This window comes from Ranitomeya imitator, chromosome 5 (assembly GCF_032444005.1).
Source record: "Ranitomeya imitator isolate aRanImi1 chromosome 5, aRanImi1.pri, whole genome shotgun sequence".
In the NCBI taxonomy this organism is placed as follows: Eukaryota; Metazoa; Chordata; class Amphibia; order Anura; family Dendrobatidae; genus Ranitomeya; species Ranitomeya imitator.
In genome coordinates, this window is record NC_091286.1 from 696,524,987 (window position 1) to 696,541,611 (window position 16,625).

Below are 16,625 nucleotides of genomic sequence, written 5' to 3' on the forward strand. Positions count from 1 at the left end.
TTTTCAGTTTTTATTCTTTTACTATTGATATAGTTGAAGAACAGTTTGGGATTAGTTTTACTCTCCTTAGCAATGTGCTTCTCTGTTTCCTTTTTGGCAGCTTTAATTAGTTTTTTAGATAAAGTATTTTTCTCCCTATAGTTTTTTAGAGCTTCAATGGTGCCATCCTGCTTTAGTAGTGCAAATGCTTTCTTTTTACTGTTAATTGCCTGTCTTACTTCTTTGTTTAGCCACATTGGGTTTTTCCTATTTCTAGTCCTTTTATTCCCACAAGGTATAAACCGCTTACACTGCCTATTTAGGATGTTCTTAAACATTTCCCATTTATTATCTGTATTCTTATTTCTGAGGATATTGTCCCAGTCTACCAGATTAAGGGCATCTCTAAGCTGGTCAAACTTTGCCTTCCTAAAGTTCAGTGTTTTTGTGACTCCCTGACAAGTCCCCCTAGTGAAAGACAGGTGTCACGCCCGCACATACTTACCCGGCTTCTCCCATCCCTCGGCGCGCTCACGATCCTGTCCCGCGCCGCTCTGCCTCCTCCTTCGCTGGCTCTCGGCGTCTGGTCTCTTCGCGCATGCGCGGTCGCGTCTCCCCCGTCGCTGAGCCTTCTGGGAGGTCGCGACCCGGTGGCTCCGCCCCAACATGGCGGCGCCCATCGGGTATTTCTTCCCGGCGTCTGCCTAGGTAAGACGCCTTTGCTTTGTAGGTGCACTGTCTGCCGTCAGTGTCCCTATGCCCTAGGCTCCCCTGTACCAGTGTCTTTTCTCAGCCCAGTCCTTGCTTTGTCTCTGTATCCTGCCAGTCCGTGTTCCTGTTGTATCCTGCCAGTCCGTGTTCCTGCTGTATCCTGCCAGTCCGTGTTCCTGCTGTATCCTCCCAGTCCGTGTTCCTGCTGTATTCTGCCAGTCCGTGTTCCTGCTGTATCCTGCCTGTCCGTGTTCCTGCTGTATTCTGCCAGTCCGTGTTCCTGCTGTATCCTGCCAGTCCGTGTTCCTGCTGTGTCCTGCCAGCCCGTGTTCCTGTTGTATCCTGCCGGTCCGTGTTCCTGCTGAGTCCTGCCGTTCCGTGTTCCAGACATTCTTTCAGTTAAGTCTTGTTTTCCTATTATTCCCTGCCATCCTTATAGCCTGTGGTTTCCTTCTTTATTTTGGGTCGTCCCTTTGGCTCTAGCTGTTGTGTCTCCATTCCCCCGAGGTCCTGCTCCTAACACTCCCTGTATAGGGGGTGATTCCATCTGGTCCGCTCGACCCCGGGGGCTCTAGAGTCACGACCCAGAGGGTCCACTCTCGGATTTCTGTCCGAATACTTACAGGAAGCAAAGGCCATGGACCCCGCTGGGGCCTCTGCTACGCAAAAAGAGCTACTCTTTTTGCGGGAGAATCAGTCCCGTATGATGTCCTTTATGAAGGCTATGGATTCTCGTTTGTCCACGCTCCAGTCCTCCGATCCTGGCAACGCCGCTCTACTCATTGGCTTACAGCAAGAGTTAGCTCAGCAGCGTGACACCCAGGCCCATATACTTAGTTATATGTCTTCTATTGACGATCGGCTGCTTTCCATCCAGACAGCCGCTTCTACGTCTGCTCCTGCTTCCCACCCTCCACCCCGCTTGGCTAAACCGCCTCGGTACAATGGGGATCCTAAGTCCTGCCGAGGATTTCTAAACCAATGCCGTCTTCACTTTGAGCTTCTGCCCCAGCATTACCCGACGGATCGGTCCAAAGTTGTGTTTTTGATTTCCCATCTAGAGGGTGACGCCTTGGCATGGGTTAATCCACTCTGGGAGCGAGACGATCCCCTAGTCTCCCGGTTGTCTGAACTTTTGGAGACTTTCCGTCTTGTCTTTGACGAACCTGGACGACTGGCCTCTACAACTGAAGCCCTATTCTCTCTCCATCAGGGATCGTTATCCGTAGGCCAGTACGCTATTCAGTTCCGCACCCTCTCCTCTGACTTGGGCTGGAACAATGAGGCGTTGGTGGGTGCTTTCTGGCAGGGTCTCTCTGGGCGCATAAAGGATGAGTTAGCTGGTCGGGACACCCCTACGGTTTTGGAGGAATTAATTTCCTTAGCGACCCGTATTGACCTTCGGTTCCAAGAACGTGCTCGCGAGCGGAGGTCTCTTCGTCCTTCTTCTGCCATCCGTAAGCCACTCAGTCCACAGCCTAGAACCTCCTCTCAGGCGTCCGCACCGGAACCTATGCAAGTGGACCGTCTTAAAATGTCCGAACAACGTCGTAAAGAGAGGCGCACTCAGGGGTTATGTTTTTACTGCGGAAGTGCTGCTCATTTATTGCGCTCTTGCCCTGAACGTCCGGAAAACTCCTCCGCCTAGGTCAGGTAAGAGAGGCCTCCCTAGGTGTGTGTGATTCCTCTCAACCCCTTACTTTGTCCGTTCTTTTGCATATTGCGGGCAAGGGCGTTTCTCTGGATGCGTATGTGGATTCGGGCGCTGCAGGGAATTTTATTAGGTTGGAAGAGGTTTTGAAATTCTCCGTTCCAGTCAGAACCTTAGAGGCTCCTGTGATTCTAGCATCTGTGGATGGTAAACCTTTACAGGAGACATTACTCAAGTGACACTTGAGGTGGAACTTCAGGTTGGGGCTCTGCACAAGGAGAGAATTGCATTTTATGTTTTAGCGGGTCTGTCTCATCCTATGCTCTTAGGTCTTCCTTGGTTACGGAGCCACGAGCCCATTTTAGATTGGCGCAATGGTAATATCTTGCGCTGGGGTGAGCTTTGTCGGGAACGTTGTCTGCTGCCGGTGCGTCCTGTGGGATATTCCTCTAATTCTTCTCCTTCTTCTTCCTTTCCCACCTTACCCTCTGTCTACAGCGCTTTTTCTGATGTCTTCAACAAGAATGAGGCTGAGGAGCTTCCGCCTCACTGTCTCTATGATTGTCCCATAGATCTCGTGCCTGGAACTAACCCGCCCAGGGGCAGAATCTATCCTCTCTCTCCTGCTGAGACTCAAGCTATGTCTGAGTACATTCAAGAAAATCTTGCTAAAGGTTTCATCCGCAAGTCTTCTTCTCCGGCCGGAGCAGGGTTTTTTTTCGTGAAGAAGAAAGACGGTTCCCTCCGTCCCTGCATTGATTATCGAGGCCTAAACAACATCACGGTGAAGAACAAATATCCTCTGCCACTCATTCCGGAACTCTTCGACCGTCTTCGGGGTGCGCAAATCTTTACCAAATTAGATCTACGTGGCGCATACAATCTGGTTCGTATTCGTGCAGGCGATGAGTGGAAGACCGCCTTCAATACTCGTGACGGTCACTACGAATACTTGGTTATGCCGTTTGGTCTCTGCAACGCCCCCGCGGTTTTCCAGGAATTTGTGAACGATGTATTTCGGGATCTTCTCTACTCCTCAGTCGTGGTTTACCTTGACGACATCCTCATCTTCTCTCCGGATCTCTCCACTCACAGGCGAGATGTCCGCCGAGTCCTGCAAAGGCTAAGAGAGAATCATCTGTTCGCTAAGATTGAAAAGTGCGTCTTTGAACAGTCCTCTCTTCCCTTCCTTGGGTATATTGTCTCAAGATCTGGCTTAGAGATGGATCCAGAGAAGGTTTCTGCTGTCCTGAATTGGCCTCGTCCTCTTGGAACAAAAGCAATCCAACGTTTTCTTGGCTTTGCCAACTACTATAGACAATTTATTCCTCATTTTTCTTCCATGACCAAGCCTATCTCTGCCCTAGTTCGCAAGGGAGTCAATTCCAGCCTTTGGACCCCTGAGGCTGAAGAGTCTTTTTTGTCCCTTAAACAAAGTTTCGCTACGGCCCCTGTGCTTCATCGTCCTGATGCTAATAGACCGTTTGTCCTTGAGGTCGACGCATCTTCTATTGGAGCTGGAGCAGTACTTTTGCAAAGATCTTCGTCCGGACGTTTGGTGACCTGTGGTTTCTTTTCTAAAACTTTTTCCGCTCCTGAGCGTAACTACTCTATAGGGGATAAGGAGCTATTGGCTATCAAGCTAGCCTTGGAAGAATGGCGTTATCTTCTTGAAGGGTCTCTTCATCCATTCATCATTTACACTGACCACAAGAATCTGGCCTATATTCAGTCTGCCCAAAGACTAAATCCACGACAAGCCAGATGGTCTTTATTCTTCGGACGATTTGAGTTTGAACTTCATTTCCGACCTGGAAATAAGAATGTCAAAGCAGATGCTCTTTCGAGATCCTTTCAACCTCAGGACATGGAGGATTCTCCGGCTCACATCATCGATCCTGCGAGGATCGTCACTCTTGCTCCTCTAAGAGTGATTCCTACTCCTCCTGGCAAGACTCTTGTGGCTAATCAAGATAAGGAGAGAGTTTTACGTTGGGGTCACTCCTCCAAAATTGCAGGACATGTAGGAGTCAAGAAGACACTGTCTCTTATCTCTCGGCACTACTGGTGGCCATCTCTCCGTCAAGACGTCACCAAATTCATCGCTTCTTGTCCTTGTGCTAAAAATAAAGTCCATAGGCAGCTTCCCTCCGGTCTCCTGCATCCTCTGCCTGTGCCTTCCGTTCCATGGAGTCATATCGCTATGGACTTCATCACTGATCTACCTTCTTCCTTGAATTGCTCTGTCATCTTGGTTGTTGTAGATCGGTTCTCTAAAATGGCTCACTTCATCGCTTTGCCTGGTCTGCCTTCCGCTCCTGAGTTGGCAAAGATCTTTTTACACCAAGTCTTCCGTCTTCATGGTTTTCCACATCATATTGTCTCAGACCGTGGAGTACAATTTACCTCACGTTTTTGGAGAGATCTCTGCAGTCTATTAAAGGTTAACTTGGACTTCTCTTCCGCCTATCACCCTCAGTCCAACGGACAAGTGGAGCGAGTTAATCAAGTTCTGACTACATATCTGCGACACTTCACCAATGCACACCAAGATGACTGGGTCTCTCTTCTCCCTTGGGCTGAATTCTCTTACAACAATCTTCCCAGCGAGTCTTCCTCCAATCTCCCTTTTTCGTAGTCTATGGTCAACATCCGAACATTCCTCTTCCTGTTTCTCTTTCCTCGGGGGTACCGGCAGCGGATTTCTTGTCCCGGGAATTCTCTACGATTTGGAATGAGACCAAAGTGGCTCTTGAGAGAGCTAGCCTTAATATGAAAAGGTTTGCTGACAAGAAGCGTTTGGATGCTCCGCCATATTCTCCGGGTGATAAAGTTTGGCTCTCCTCTCGCTATATCAAGCTTAAAATTCCCTCTTACAAACTGGGTCCTCGCTACATTGGTCCTTTTCCTATCTTGAGTCGCATTAATGATGTCTCTTATAAGTTGAAGCTACCTGCCTCTTTGCGCATCCCCAATGCCTTCCATGTGTCTCTTCTTAAACCCGCAGTCTTTAATTGTTTTCACTCCGCTACCTCTTCCTCTCCTCAGCTCTGTACTTCTGATGGAATCTTTAATGTTAAAGATATTCTCGCCAAAAAAGTAGTTAGGGTTAAAACTTATTTTTTGATTGATTGGGAGGGATTTGGTCCTGAGGAGAGGTCCTGGGAGCCCCGAGAGAACATCAACGCTCCCCTTATCATGAAAAGATTCCTTTCTAGCCTTAAAAGGAGGGGGACTAAGGAGGGGGGTACTGTCACGCCCGCACATACTTACCCGGCTTCTCCCATCCCTCGGCGCGCTCACGATCCTGTCCCGCGCCGCTCTGCCTCCTCCTTCGCCGGCTCTCGGCGTCTGGTCTCTTCGCGCATGCGCGGTCGCGTCTCCCCCGTCGCTGAGCCTTCTGGGAGGTCGCGACCCGGTGGCTCCGCCCCAACATGGCGGCGCCCATCGGGTATTTCTTCCCGGCGTCTGCCTAGGTAAGACGCCTTTGCTTTGTAGGTGCACTGTCTGCCGTCAGTGTCCCTATGCCCTAGGCTCCCCTGTAGCAGTGTCTTTTCTCAGCCCAGTCCTTGCTTTGTCTCTGTATCCTGCCAGTCCGTGTTCCTGTTGTATCCTGCCAGTCCGTGTTCCTGCTGTATCCTGCCAGTCCGTGTTCCTGCTGTATCCTCCCAGTCCGTGTTCCTGCTGTATTCTGCCAGTCCGTGTTCCTGCTGTATTCTGCCAGTCCGTGTTCCTGCTGAGTCCTGCCGTTCCGTGTTCCAGACATTCTTTCAGTTAAGTCTTGTTTTCCTATTATTCCCTGCCATCCTTATAGCCTGTGGTTTCCTTCTTTATTTTGGGTCGTCCCTTTGGCTCTAGCTGTTGTGTCTCCATTCCCCCGAGGTCCTGCTCCTAACACTCCCTGTATAGGGGGTGATTCCATCTGGTCCGCTCGACCCCGGGGGCTCTAGAGTCACGACCCAGAGGGTCCACTCTCGGATTTCTGTCCGAATACTTACAACAGGTGAAACTGTACAATATTGTGGTCGCTATTTCCTAGATGCCCGACCACCTGCAGATTTGTTATTCTGTCAGGTCTATTAGATAGTATTAGGTCTAAAAGTGCTGCTCCTCTGGTTGGATTCTGCACCAATTGTGAAAGATAATTTTTCTTGGTTATTAGCAGAAACCTGTTGCCTTTATGGGTTTCACAGGTTTCTGTTTCCCAGTTAATATCCGGATAGTTAAAGTCCCCCATAACCAGGACCTCATTATGGGTTGCAGCTTCATCTATCTGCTTTAGAAGTAGACTTTCCATGGTTTCCGTTATATTTGGGGGTTTGTAACAGACCCCAATGAGAATTTTGTTACCATTTTTCCCTCCATGAATTTCGACCCATATGGACTCGACATCCTCATTTCCTTCGCTAATATCCTCCCTTAAAGTGGACTTTAGACAAGACTTTACATAGAGACAAACCCCTCCTCCTCTCCGATTTTTACGATCCTTTCTAAACAGACTGTAACCCTGTAAGTTAACTGCCCAGTCATAGCTTTCATCTAACCATGTCTCGGTTATTCCCACTATGTCAAAGTTACCTGTAGATATTTCTGCTTCTAGTTCTTCCATCTTGTTTGTCAGGCTTCTGGCGTTTGCGAGCATGCAGTTTAGAGGATTTTGTTTTGTTCCAATCTCCTCGCTGTGGATTGTTTTAGAAATGTTCTTACCTCCCTTCTGAGTATGTTTTCCTGGATCTTCTTTGTTCAAGTCTAATGTTTTTCTTCCCGTCCCCTCTTCTTCTAGTTTAACGCCCTCCTGATGAGTGTAGCGAGTCTTCTGGCGAATGTGTGTTTCCCAGGTTTGTTGAGGTGTAGTCCGTCTCCTCCCTATATACTTACATGTTATCTTCGGGAGACGCATCTACTGTTAATTCTATTAAGGGGAAGTGGGAGGGACTTCTTTCTAATATGCAGGGGGAGGAATGGGAGGATATTCTTGAATCCCCAACCAAAGTATCTCCATCAGTTAACAACAGAATGACTCAACTATACATAATACATCAATCATATTTAACTCCAATACGGCTTTTTAGAATGGGTCGATTTCAAACATCAGAATGTACGCGTTGCCACTCCTTAGATGCAGACTTCATTCATATGATATGGTGCTGTCCTGTTGTTTCTCAATACTGGAGGGAGGTGACTTCACTACTCACATCACTGTTGTCCATCCCGGTTCCCCTTGACCCGTTAGTATGTATATTTGGAGTATGGGAGGAGGAGACTTGGGATCACTACATTGATATTTTTTTACGTGAGGCGCTCTTTATGGCAAGAAAGGTATTGGCTTTGAGGTGGATGGGTGGTACGAACCCGACTAGGGGAGCTTGGATCGAACTGGTCAACTCAATCATCCCATATGAGCGCACGCTGTATCAGAACAGGGGATGTCCAGGCAAATTCGAAAAAATTTGGGGTAGGTGGAATTTTTCCCATCTTACTCTATAGAATTGTTGTATAATAGGGGTATTGAGGGAAGACTAACATAGAGTGCGGCGGCAAGTTACAAGTTAGTAGTTAGCAGTTAGCGTAGATATAGTATATTTGTAAAAATTTCATGTGTTACCAATGATCCAACAGTTTTAATAATCACAGTACAATATTGGTTATGAATGATAACTGTACTTTATTCCGAACTTAATAATATGCAATTTGCATATGTTACAGTTTATGTATGACAATCCTGGATGCAAAATGTTTGTAACATTACTATTTTGTTGTTAATAAACGAATTTAAAAAAAAAAGATATCTACAATCGATTTAGATGGTATCTTTGACCTTAGCTCTAATGCATCACTCACTGCTGAGTTTAATTAGCAGAATTCGATAAACATACGATAGTATACCCTGGATACCAGATGTAATTGGTCAAATGTTTCTCAGCTCTTTTATCAGATTAACTACCGTAGCTGTCCGCACTCGCATCGGATACAGCACCAGTGCCCATCACATAGTTCATACAGTTTTGCATATACATAATGGTGAACAGCACGAATCAGAGCTAGTGGGAAAAAAGAGCCAACTGTCATTTGATACCAATTAAGACATCGACCATGTTACCTGTTGTCAGACATCTGTCTTTTGGCCGTGCATCTCCTGGCTGTCCACTGTGTTTCACAGGGGTAGACTGCTGCTGCCACGCATGCTGTCGCTAGCCCTATATTGCCTGACCCATACTAAATCTCTACCGTGATGCTGGACATCTCCTGGCTGTCCACTGTGTTTCAGAGGGGTAGACTGTCCGCTGCTGCCAGGTATGCTGTCGCTAGCCCTATATTGCCTGACCCATACTAAATCTCTACCGTGATGCTAGACATCTCCTGGCTGTCCACTGTAACATAGTAACATAGTTAGTAAGGCCGAAAAAAGACATTTGTCCATCCAGTTCAGCCTATATTCCATCATAATAAATACCCAGATCTACGTCCTTCTACAGAACCTAATTGTATGATACAATATTGTTCTGCTCCAGGAAGACATCCAGGCCTCTCTTGAACCCCTCGACTGAGTTCGCCATCACCACCTCCTCAGGCAAGCAATTCCAGATTCTCACTGCCCTAACAGTAAAGAATCCTCTTCTATGTTGGTGGAAAAACCTTCTCTCCTCCAGACGCAAAGAATGCCCCCTTGTGCCCGTCACCTTCCTTGGTATAAACAGATCCTCAGCGAGATATTTGTATTGTCCCCTTATATACTTATACATGGTTATTAGATCGCCCCTCAGTCGTCTTTTTTCTAGACTAAATAATCCTAATTTCGCTAATCTATCTGGGTATTGTAGTTCTCCCATCCCCTTTATTAATTTTGTTGCCCTCCTTTGTACTCTCTCTAGTTCCATTATATCCTTCCTGAGCACCGGTGCCCAAAACTGGACACAGTACTCCATGTGCGGTCTAACTAGGGATTTGAACAGAGGCAGTATAATGCTCTCATCATGTGTATCCAGACCTCTTTTAATGCACCCCATGATCCTGTTTGCCTTGGCAGCTGCTGCCTGGCACTGGCTGCTCCAGGTAAGTTTATCATTAACTAGGATCCCCAAGTCCTTCTCCCTGTCAGATTTACCCAGTGGTTTCCCATTCAGTGTGTAATGGTGACATTGATTCCTTCTTCCCATGTGTATAACCTTACATTTATCATTGTTAAACCTCATCTGCCACCTTTCAGCCCAAGTTTCCAACTTATCCAGATCCATCTGTAGCAGAATACTATCTTCTCTTGTATTAACTGCTTTACATAGTTTTGTATCATCTGCAAATATCGATATTTTACTGTGTAAACCTTCTACCAGATCATTAATGAATATGTTGAAGAGAACAGGTCCCAATACCGACCCCTGCGGTCCCCACTGGTCACAGCGACCCAGTTAGAGACTATACCATTTATAACCACCCTCTGCTTTCTATCACTAAGCCAGTTACTAACCCATTTACACACATTTTCCCCCAGACCAAGCATTCTCATTTTGTGTACCAACCTCTTGTGCAGCACGGTATCAAACGCTTTGGAAAAATCGAGATATACCACGTCCAATGACTCACCGTGGTCCAGCCTATAGCTTACCTCTTCATAAAAACTGTGTTTCACGGGGTAGACTGTCTGCTGCTGCCACACATGCTGTCGCTAGCCCTATATTGCCTGACCCATACTAAATCTCTACCGTGATGCTGGACATCTCCTGGCTGTCCACTGTGTTTCACAGGGGTAGACTGTCTGCTGCTGCCACGCATGCTGTTGCTAGCCCTATATTGCCTGACCCATACTAAATCTCTACCGTGATGCTGGACATCTCTTAACTGTCCACTGTGTTTCACAGGGGTAGACTGTCTGCTGCTGCCAGGTATGCTGTCGCTAGCCCTATATTGCCTGACCCATACTAAATCTCTACCGTGATGCTAGACATCTCCTGGCTGTCCACTGTGTTTCACGGGGTAGACTGTCTGCTGCTGCCACACATGCTGTCGCTAGCTCTATATTGCCTGACCCATACTAAATCTCTACCGTGATGCTAGACATCTCCTGGCTGTCCACTGTGTTTCACAGGGGTAGACTGTCTGCTTCTGCCACACATGCTGTCGCTAGCCCTATATTGCCTGAAAATACTAAATCTCTACCGTGATGCTGGACATCTCCTGGCTGTCCACTGTGTTTCACAGGGGTAGACTGTCCGCTGCTGCCACACATGCTGTTGCTAGCCCTATATTGCCTGACCCATACTAAATCTCTACCGTGATGCTGGACATCTCTTAACTGTCCACTGTGTTTCACAGGGGTAGACTGTCTGCTGCTGCCAGGTATGCTGTCGCTAGCCCTATATTGCCTGACCCATACTAAATCTCTACCGTGATGCTAGACATCTCCTGGCTGTCCACTGTGTTTCAGAGGGGTAGACTGTCCGCTGCTGCCAGGTATGCTGTCGCTAGCCCTATATTGCCTGACCCATACTAAATCTCTACCGTGATGCTAGACATCTCCTGGCTGTCCACTGTGTTTCACGGGGTAGACTGTCTGCTGCTGCCACACATGCTGTCACTAGCTCTATATTGCCTGACCCATACTAAATCTCTACCGTGATGCTAGACATCTCCTGGCTGTCCACTGTGTTTCACAGGGGTAGACTGTCTGCTTCTGCCACACATGCTGTCGCTAGCCCTATATTGCCTGAAAATACTAAATCTCTACCGTGATGCTGGACATCTCCTGGCTGTCCACTGTGTTTCACAGGGGTAGACTGTCTGCTTCTGCCACACATGCTGTCGCTAACCCTATACTGCCTGACCCATACTAAATCTCTACCGTGATGCTGGACATCTCCTGGCTGTCCACTGTGTTTCACAGGGGTAGACTGTCTGCTGCTGCCACGCATGCTGTCGCTAACCCTATACTGCCTGACCCATACTAACATAGTAACATAGTTAGTAAGGCCGAAAAAAGACATTTGTCCATCCAGTTCAGCCTATATTCCATCATAATAAATACCCAGATCTACGTCCTTCTACAGAACCTAATAATTGTATGATACAATATTGTTCTGCTCCAGGAAGACATCCAGGCCTCTCTTGAACCCCTCGACTGAGTTTGCCATCACCACCTCCTCAGGCAAGCAATTCCAGATTCTCACTGCCCTAACAGTAAAGAATCCTCTTCTATGTTGGTGGAAAAACCTTCTCTCCTCCAGACGCAAAGAATGCCCCCTTGTGCCCGTCACCTTCCTTGGTATAAACAGATCCTCAGCGAGATATTTGTATTGTCCCCTTATATACTTATACATGGTTATTAGATCGCCCCTCAGTCGTCTTTTTTCTAGACTAAATAATCCTAATTTCGCTAATCTATCTGGGTATTGTAGTTCTCCCATCCCCTTTATTAATTTTGTTGCCCTCCTTTGTACTCTCTCTAGTTCCATTATATCCTTCCTGAGCACCGGTGCCCAAAACTGGACACAGTACTCCATGTGCGGTCTAACTAGGGATTTGTACAGAGGCAGTATAATGCTCTCATCATGTGTATCCAGACCTCTTTTAATGCACCCCATGATCCTACTAAATCTCTACCGTGATGCTGGACATCTCCTGGCTGTCCACTGTGTTTCACAGGGGTAGACTGTCTGCTGCTGCCACACATGCTGTCGCTAGCCCTATATTGCCTGACCCATACTAAATCTCTACCGTGATGCTAGACATCTCCTGGCTGTCCACTGTGTTTTATAGTGCTAGACAGTACTACTGATGCTGGGAAACATGCCATCATGTTTATTTTACCCTCAGCAAACATTTCTCAAAATAAAAATTATTTTTTTAAAGGCTTGATGATGACAATAGAACTTATTTATGTTCAACACAAAGCAACAGTTTGGTCTGCAGACAAAAGGATAATTTTTGGACAGCTTGATAAAAAGCTGTGGTAATTGCCTTATCATTTTATAAGCTAATCAGTTGCAAACCCCAAAAAGGAGTATTTTTTCACTGCTAGTTTGAGAGTCCATTATTTATTAGCTGTCATGCCCTAGGTTTCAAACCCCTGTGTATGTGTCTGGTTGTTGGCTTCTCCATCTGCTGAGCCACCGCAGAAACACATTTTAACTGGTTGTTTTAACCCCTTAATGACCGCCGATACGTCTTTTAACTCACCTGAGATATAAGAGAATAGCCTCCACATACAGGTGACAATCCAGCGGCTGTCGGCTGTCCACTATAGCTGACAACTTGCTGTATCAGCCATGATCAGTGTTTGCACCGTCCATATCTGTTTAACCCCTTAGATGCTGCTGTCAATAGTGACTACATCATTATAAATGGTTAACAGAGTGTGGGGGCTTCCTCTTTATCCAAATTGGTGCCCTCAGATCATAATTGTGTGGTCCTGATGTTTACGATGGCAATTCACGACCAAATAGCGGCCTTAGAGTCTGCCGGCTGTTGCAACCTGTTCAGAAGTTAGCGGCATTTATGTGGTAAACATACACATTTTCATTTCTATCATGCCACTTTGCATTATTTCCTGAAAAGCAACTGAAGGGTTAATAAACTACCTGACAGCAGTTGTCAATATGTCAGGGGGTGCTGTTTTTAAAATGGTATCACGTTTGGGGGTTTCCCAATATATGAGACCCCTAAAGTCACTTCAATCCTGGATAGTCCCCTAAAAAAATAAATGTTGTAAATTTCCTTGAAAAAAATTAAAAATTGCCGCTACATTTTTAAACCTCCTAAAATGCTAACAAAATACAATAATGTGTTACAAATGGGGTTGATGTAAAGCCGACATGTGGGAAATGTTATTTATTAATGGTTTGCGGTGGTATGACCATCTGGATTAAAGGGATAATCATTCAGATTTTGAAAATTGCTAATTTTTTAACATTTTTCTCAAATTTTTGATATTTTTTATAAATAAACACAAAACATATTGAACTAAGTTTACCATTATCATAAAGTATAATGTGTCACGAAAAAAACAATCTCAAAATCACTGGGATTTGTTGAAGTATTGCAGAGTTATTACCACATAAAGTGACACTGGTCAGATTTAAAAAATTTGGCTCCGTCACTAAGGGGTTAATTCTGTTCTTCTGGCTGCAGTCTATGTAGTATAAAACAGGTGTTTTCATTTGTCTGCCCTATCACCATTTGGATGCGGCTTTATATTCTTTTTCTCTGCTTGTGATAGTTTCATTTGGATGTTAAGACATTCTGCTGTTGGTTAAAGCTAGTCAGTGAAATTGCAGCTAAGGTTTTTCTCTTTGCTGTTTCTGTACATCACTTTGCACCTATATTCTGTTGCTTTTTAGGAAGTAGGTTGCATATTATTCAACTGTATGTACTTTATTTAGTATTTTATGGCTTATTCTACTCACTCTGGGATCTTTCCTTTTTTCAGCACACTTTCCCCTTTGTAGGTAATTCACACACTGCTCTGCCCTCCGGTTCTTTAGGAGGAATGTGAAGCAAATTGACAGCCTACAGGCAGTTTAGGTCTGACTTGCCATCTTCTAGTCTGTGGTTAGGGCCATCTCTGCTCACGCAGGAACCACTAGGGACTGCTGGGTCAGGATCTCTAGTCTGTACAGGAACCAGAAGGTTCAGTTGCAGTTTTTAGCTTTGCCAATTATTCCGAGTGAGTTGCTACACTAGCATAACATTAACATTCAAACCAGTATAGTACACCTGTTTTCTCTTCCTAACTAAAGGGATAGTTTTTGGACAGCTAGTGAAAAAAATTTGCTTCTTGATTTAGCAAAGTGAAAAGCTCTTAAGATTTACACTGTAAAAGTGACTTTCGAATCATACGTAGAGTGATCCGGTTAATATAATTTGAAGTCACGGTACTTAGAAGATCAGAACGGCGCTGGATACAAGAGAAACAGCGATAGTTGAATGTATTAACACACTGACATTACAGTACATACATATATACAAAGGTTTAGGGGGAAAAAAAAGTTCATGGGAGTACTTCTTTTAAATGTTTTATGCCCTGTGTGACTGCCTTGAATTTTAGCAAAAATCTAATTGACTTTTCCGAGTTGGGAAAAACATGTTCTACGTTAAAATGGTTTCTCCTCAGTGTGACTTCTCTGATGTCGCTCAAGATGACCTTGAAGCATAAATGATTTTCCACAATCCGAACAGGAAAAGGTTTTCTCTCCTGTGTGAGTTCTTAGATGTTCCACAAGAAAATCTTTGTGAATAAAGCATTTTCCACAATCCAAACATGAAAATGTCTTCTTCCCCGTGTGACTTCTTACATGCATAACAAGACCTGATTTCTGGCTGAAACATTTCTCACATTCCAAACATGAAAATGGCTTCTCCCCTGTGTGACTTCTTAGATGATATTTAAGTTTTGTTTTGGTAATAAAACATTTCCCACATTCTGAACATGAAAATGGTTTCTCTCCTGTGTGAATTCTCAGATGTTTCACAAGATATGAATTCTTGGTAAAACATTTATCACATTCGGAGCATGAGAAAGGTTTTTCCCCTGTGTGACTCCTTACATGTTGCAAAAAACTTGATTTATGAGTAAAACACTTCCCACATTCAGGACATGAAAATGGTTTCTCCTGAGTGTGAGTTCTCAGATGTTCCACAAGAGATAATTTCTGTGTGAAGCATTTTCCACATTCTGTACATGAATACGGCTTCTCCCCTGTATGAATTTTCTTGTGTTTTACAAGATCTGATTTTTGTCTAAAATCTTTCCCACATTCTGAACATGAAAAAGGCTTCTCACCTGTGTGGCTTCTCAGATGTCCTACAAGTCTTGTTTTATGGATAAAACATCTTCCACATTCAGAACATGAATATGGCTTTTCTCCCGTGTGAATTCTCTGATGTTCAACAAGATTTGATTTATTGGTAAAACATCTTCCACATTCGGAGCATGAATATGGTTTTTCTCCTGTGTGAATTCTCTGATGTCTCTCAAGAGAATCTTTACGCATAAAATATTTTCCACAATCCAGACATGAAAACGGCTTCTCCCCTGTGTGAGTTTTCTGATGTTTAACTAGATCTGATTTCTGTCTAAAATATTTTCCACATTCTAAACATAAAAATGCCTTATCCTCTGTGTGAATTCTTCGATATCTCTCAAGAAGATGTTTAAGCTTAAACCACTTCCCACATTCCATGCATGAAAATGGTTTATCTCCAGACTTTAGCACCCAGTCTTCACCTGAAAAAAAATTAAACAATGTATATTTTATCACTTTTATTTGAAAAAAACACAGAGTGAACAAAATATGCATGAAACTACAGCACATAGAGGTATATAGGGCAGTACATAAGGGATCTTAACCTACTTCACAAGAAACAGAAAAGGCCAGCTAAGAATAAAAAAAAATCTTATGTGCATGTATGCCACTTCTACTATAGCTCATGGTTTTGATTTGGAAGGGACGGAAATATAAAAATAACAGAAATACTGCATCTGTTTTTGGATTTTATTTAACAGCATTCACCATGTGGTGAAAATGAAAAGATTATTCTGCAGGTCAGTACAAATCTGGTGGTAATTACTTATGTATTGCTGTGCTATGTCCAAATTCAGAGCCAATGTTTCTCACTGGTCCAATACTTTCAGGTTTTGTAGTTATTAGGCTATGCCCACCATGCGCAAAGTGAGTGGATCATGTGCGGATGGTACCTGGGAGTGGAGGAGAGGAGACTGTCCTCCAGGCTTTGGGAATAAAAAATAGTTTTTATATTCACCTTTTGGCGGCCCCCGGATCCAGCCCAGGCCTTAGTGATGCTCCTGGCAGCTTCCGTTCCCAGTGATGCCTTGCAACAATGACCTGTGATGATGTAGCGGTCTCGAGTGATGCTATGTCATCTGGGGTCAAGGCATCGCTGGAAATGGGAGTTCCCGGGAGCATCGCGAGGATCAGGAAGGCTGCGGGGGCCGTCAGAAGGTGAGAATATCACAATTTAATTTTGTTTAGCATTTTTAACATTCTATGTTTTACTATTGAAGCTGCATAGGCAGCATCAATACTAAAAAGTTGGTCACACTTGTCAAGCACTATGCCTGACAAGTGTGACCAACCTGTCAATCAGTTTTCCAAGTGATGCTACAGATCGCTTGGAAAACGCTAGCATTCTGCAAGCTATTTACACTTGCAAAACGCTAGGTCAATTCCGCATGCGTATTTCCCGCGGCAGGGAGTTGCGGATTTCCCATAGCCTTACTGTAGAACATGTATTCATTTGCTGCTTTTATACATTTCTTTTTCAGAATACATAT

General features: G+C 44.8%; 1 protein-coding gene across 2 annotated transcripts in view; it reads right to left on the bottom strand.

Annotated features, from left to right (window-relative positions):
- Positions 1-7,986: 7,986 nt before the first annotated feature.
- Positions 7,987-16,625, bottom strand: part of LOC138638838 (oocyte zinc finger protein XlCOF6-like) — a 141,360-nt gene continuing 132,721 nt past the window's right edge. Inside the window, exon 7 of one of the 2 annotated variants that reach the window (XM_069728495.1) lies at positions 7,987-15,557. In XM_069728495.1, coding sequence (XP_069584596.1) covers positions 14,425-15,557 — 1,133 coding nt within the window. In that variant the 3' untranslated portion in view covers positions 7,987-14,424. The remainder of the gene's footprint in view (positions 15,558-16,625) is intronic. The other variant, XM_069728496.1, reaches the window with a different exon arrangement.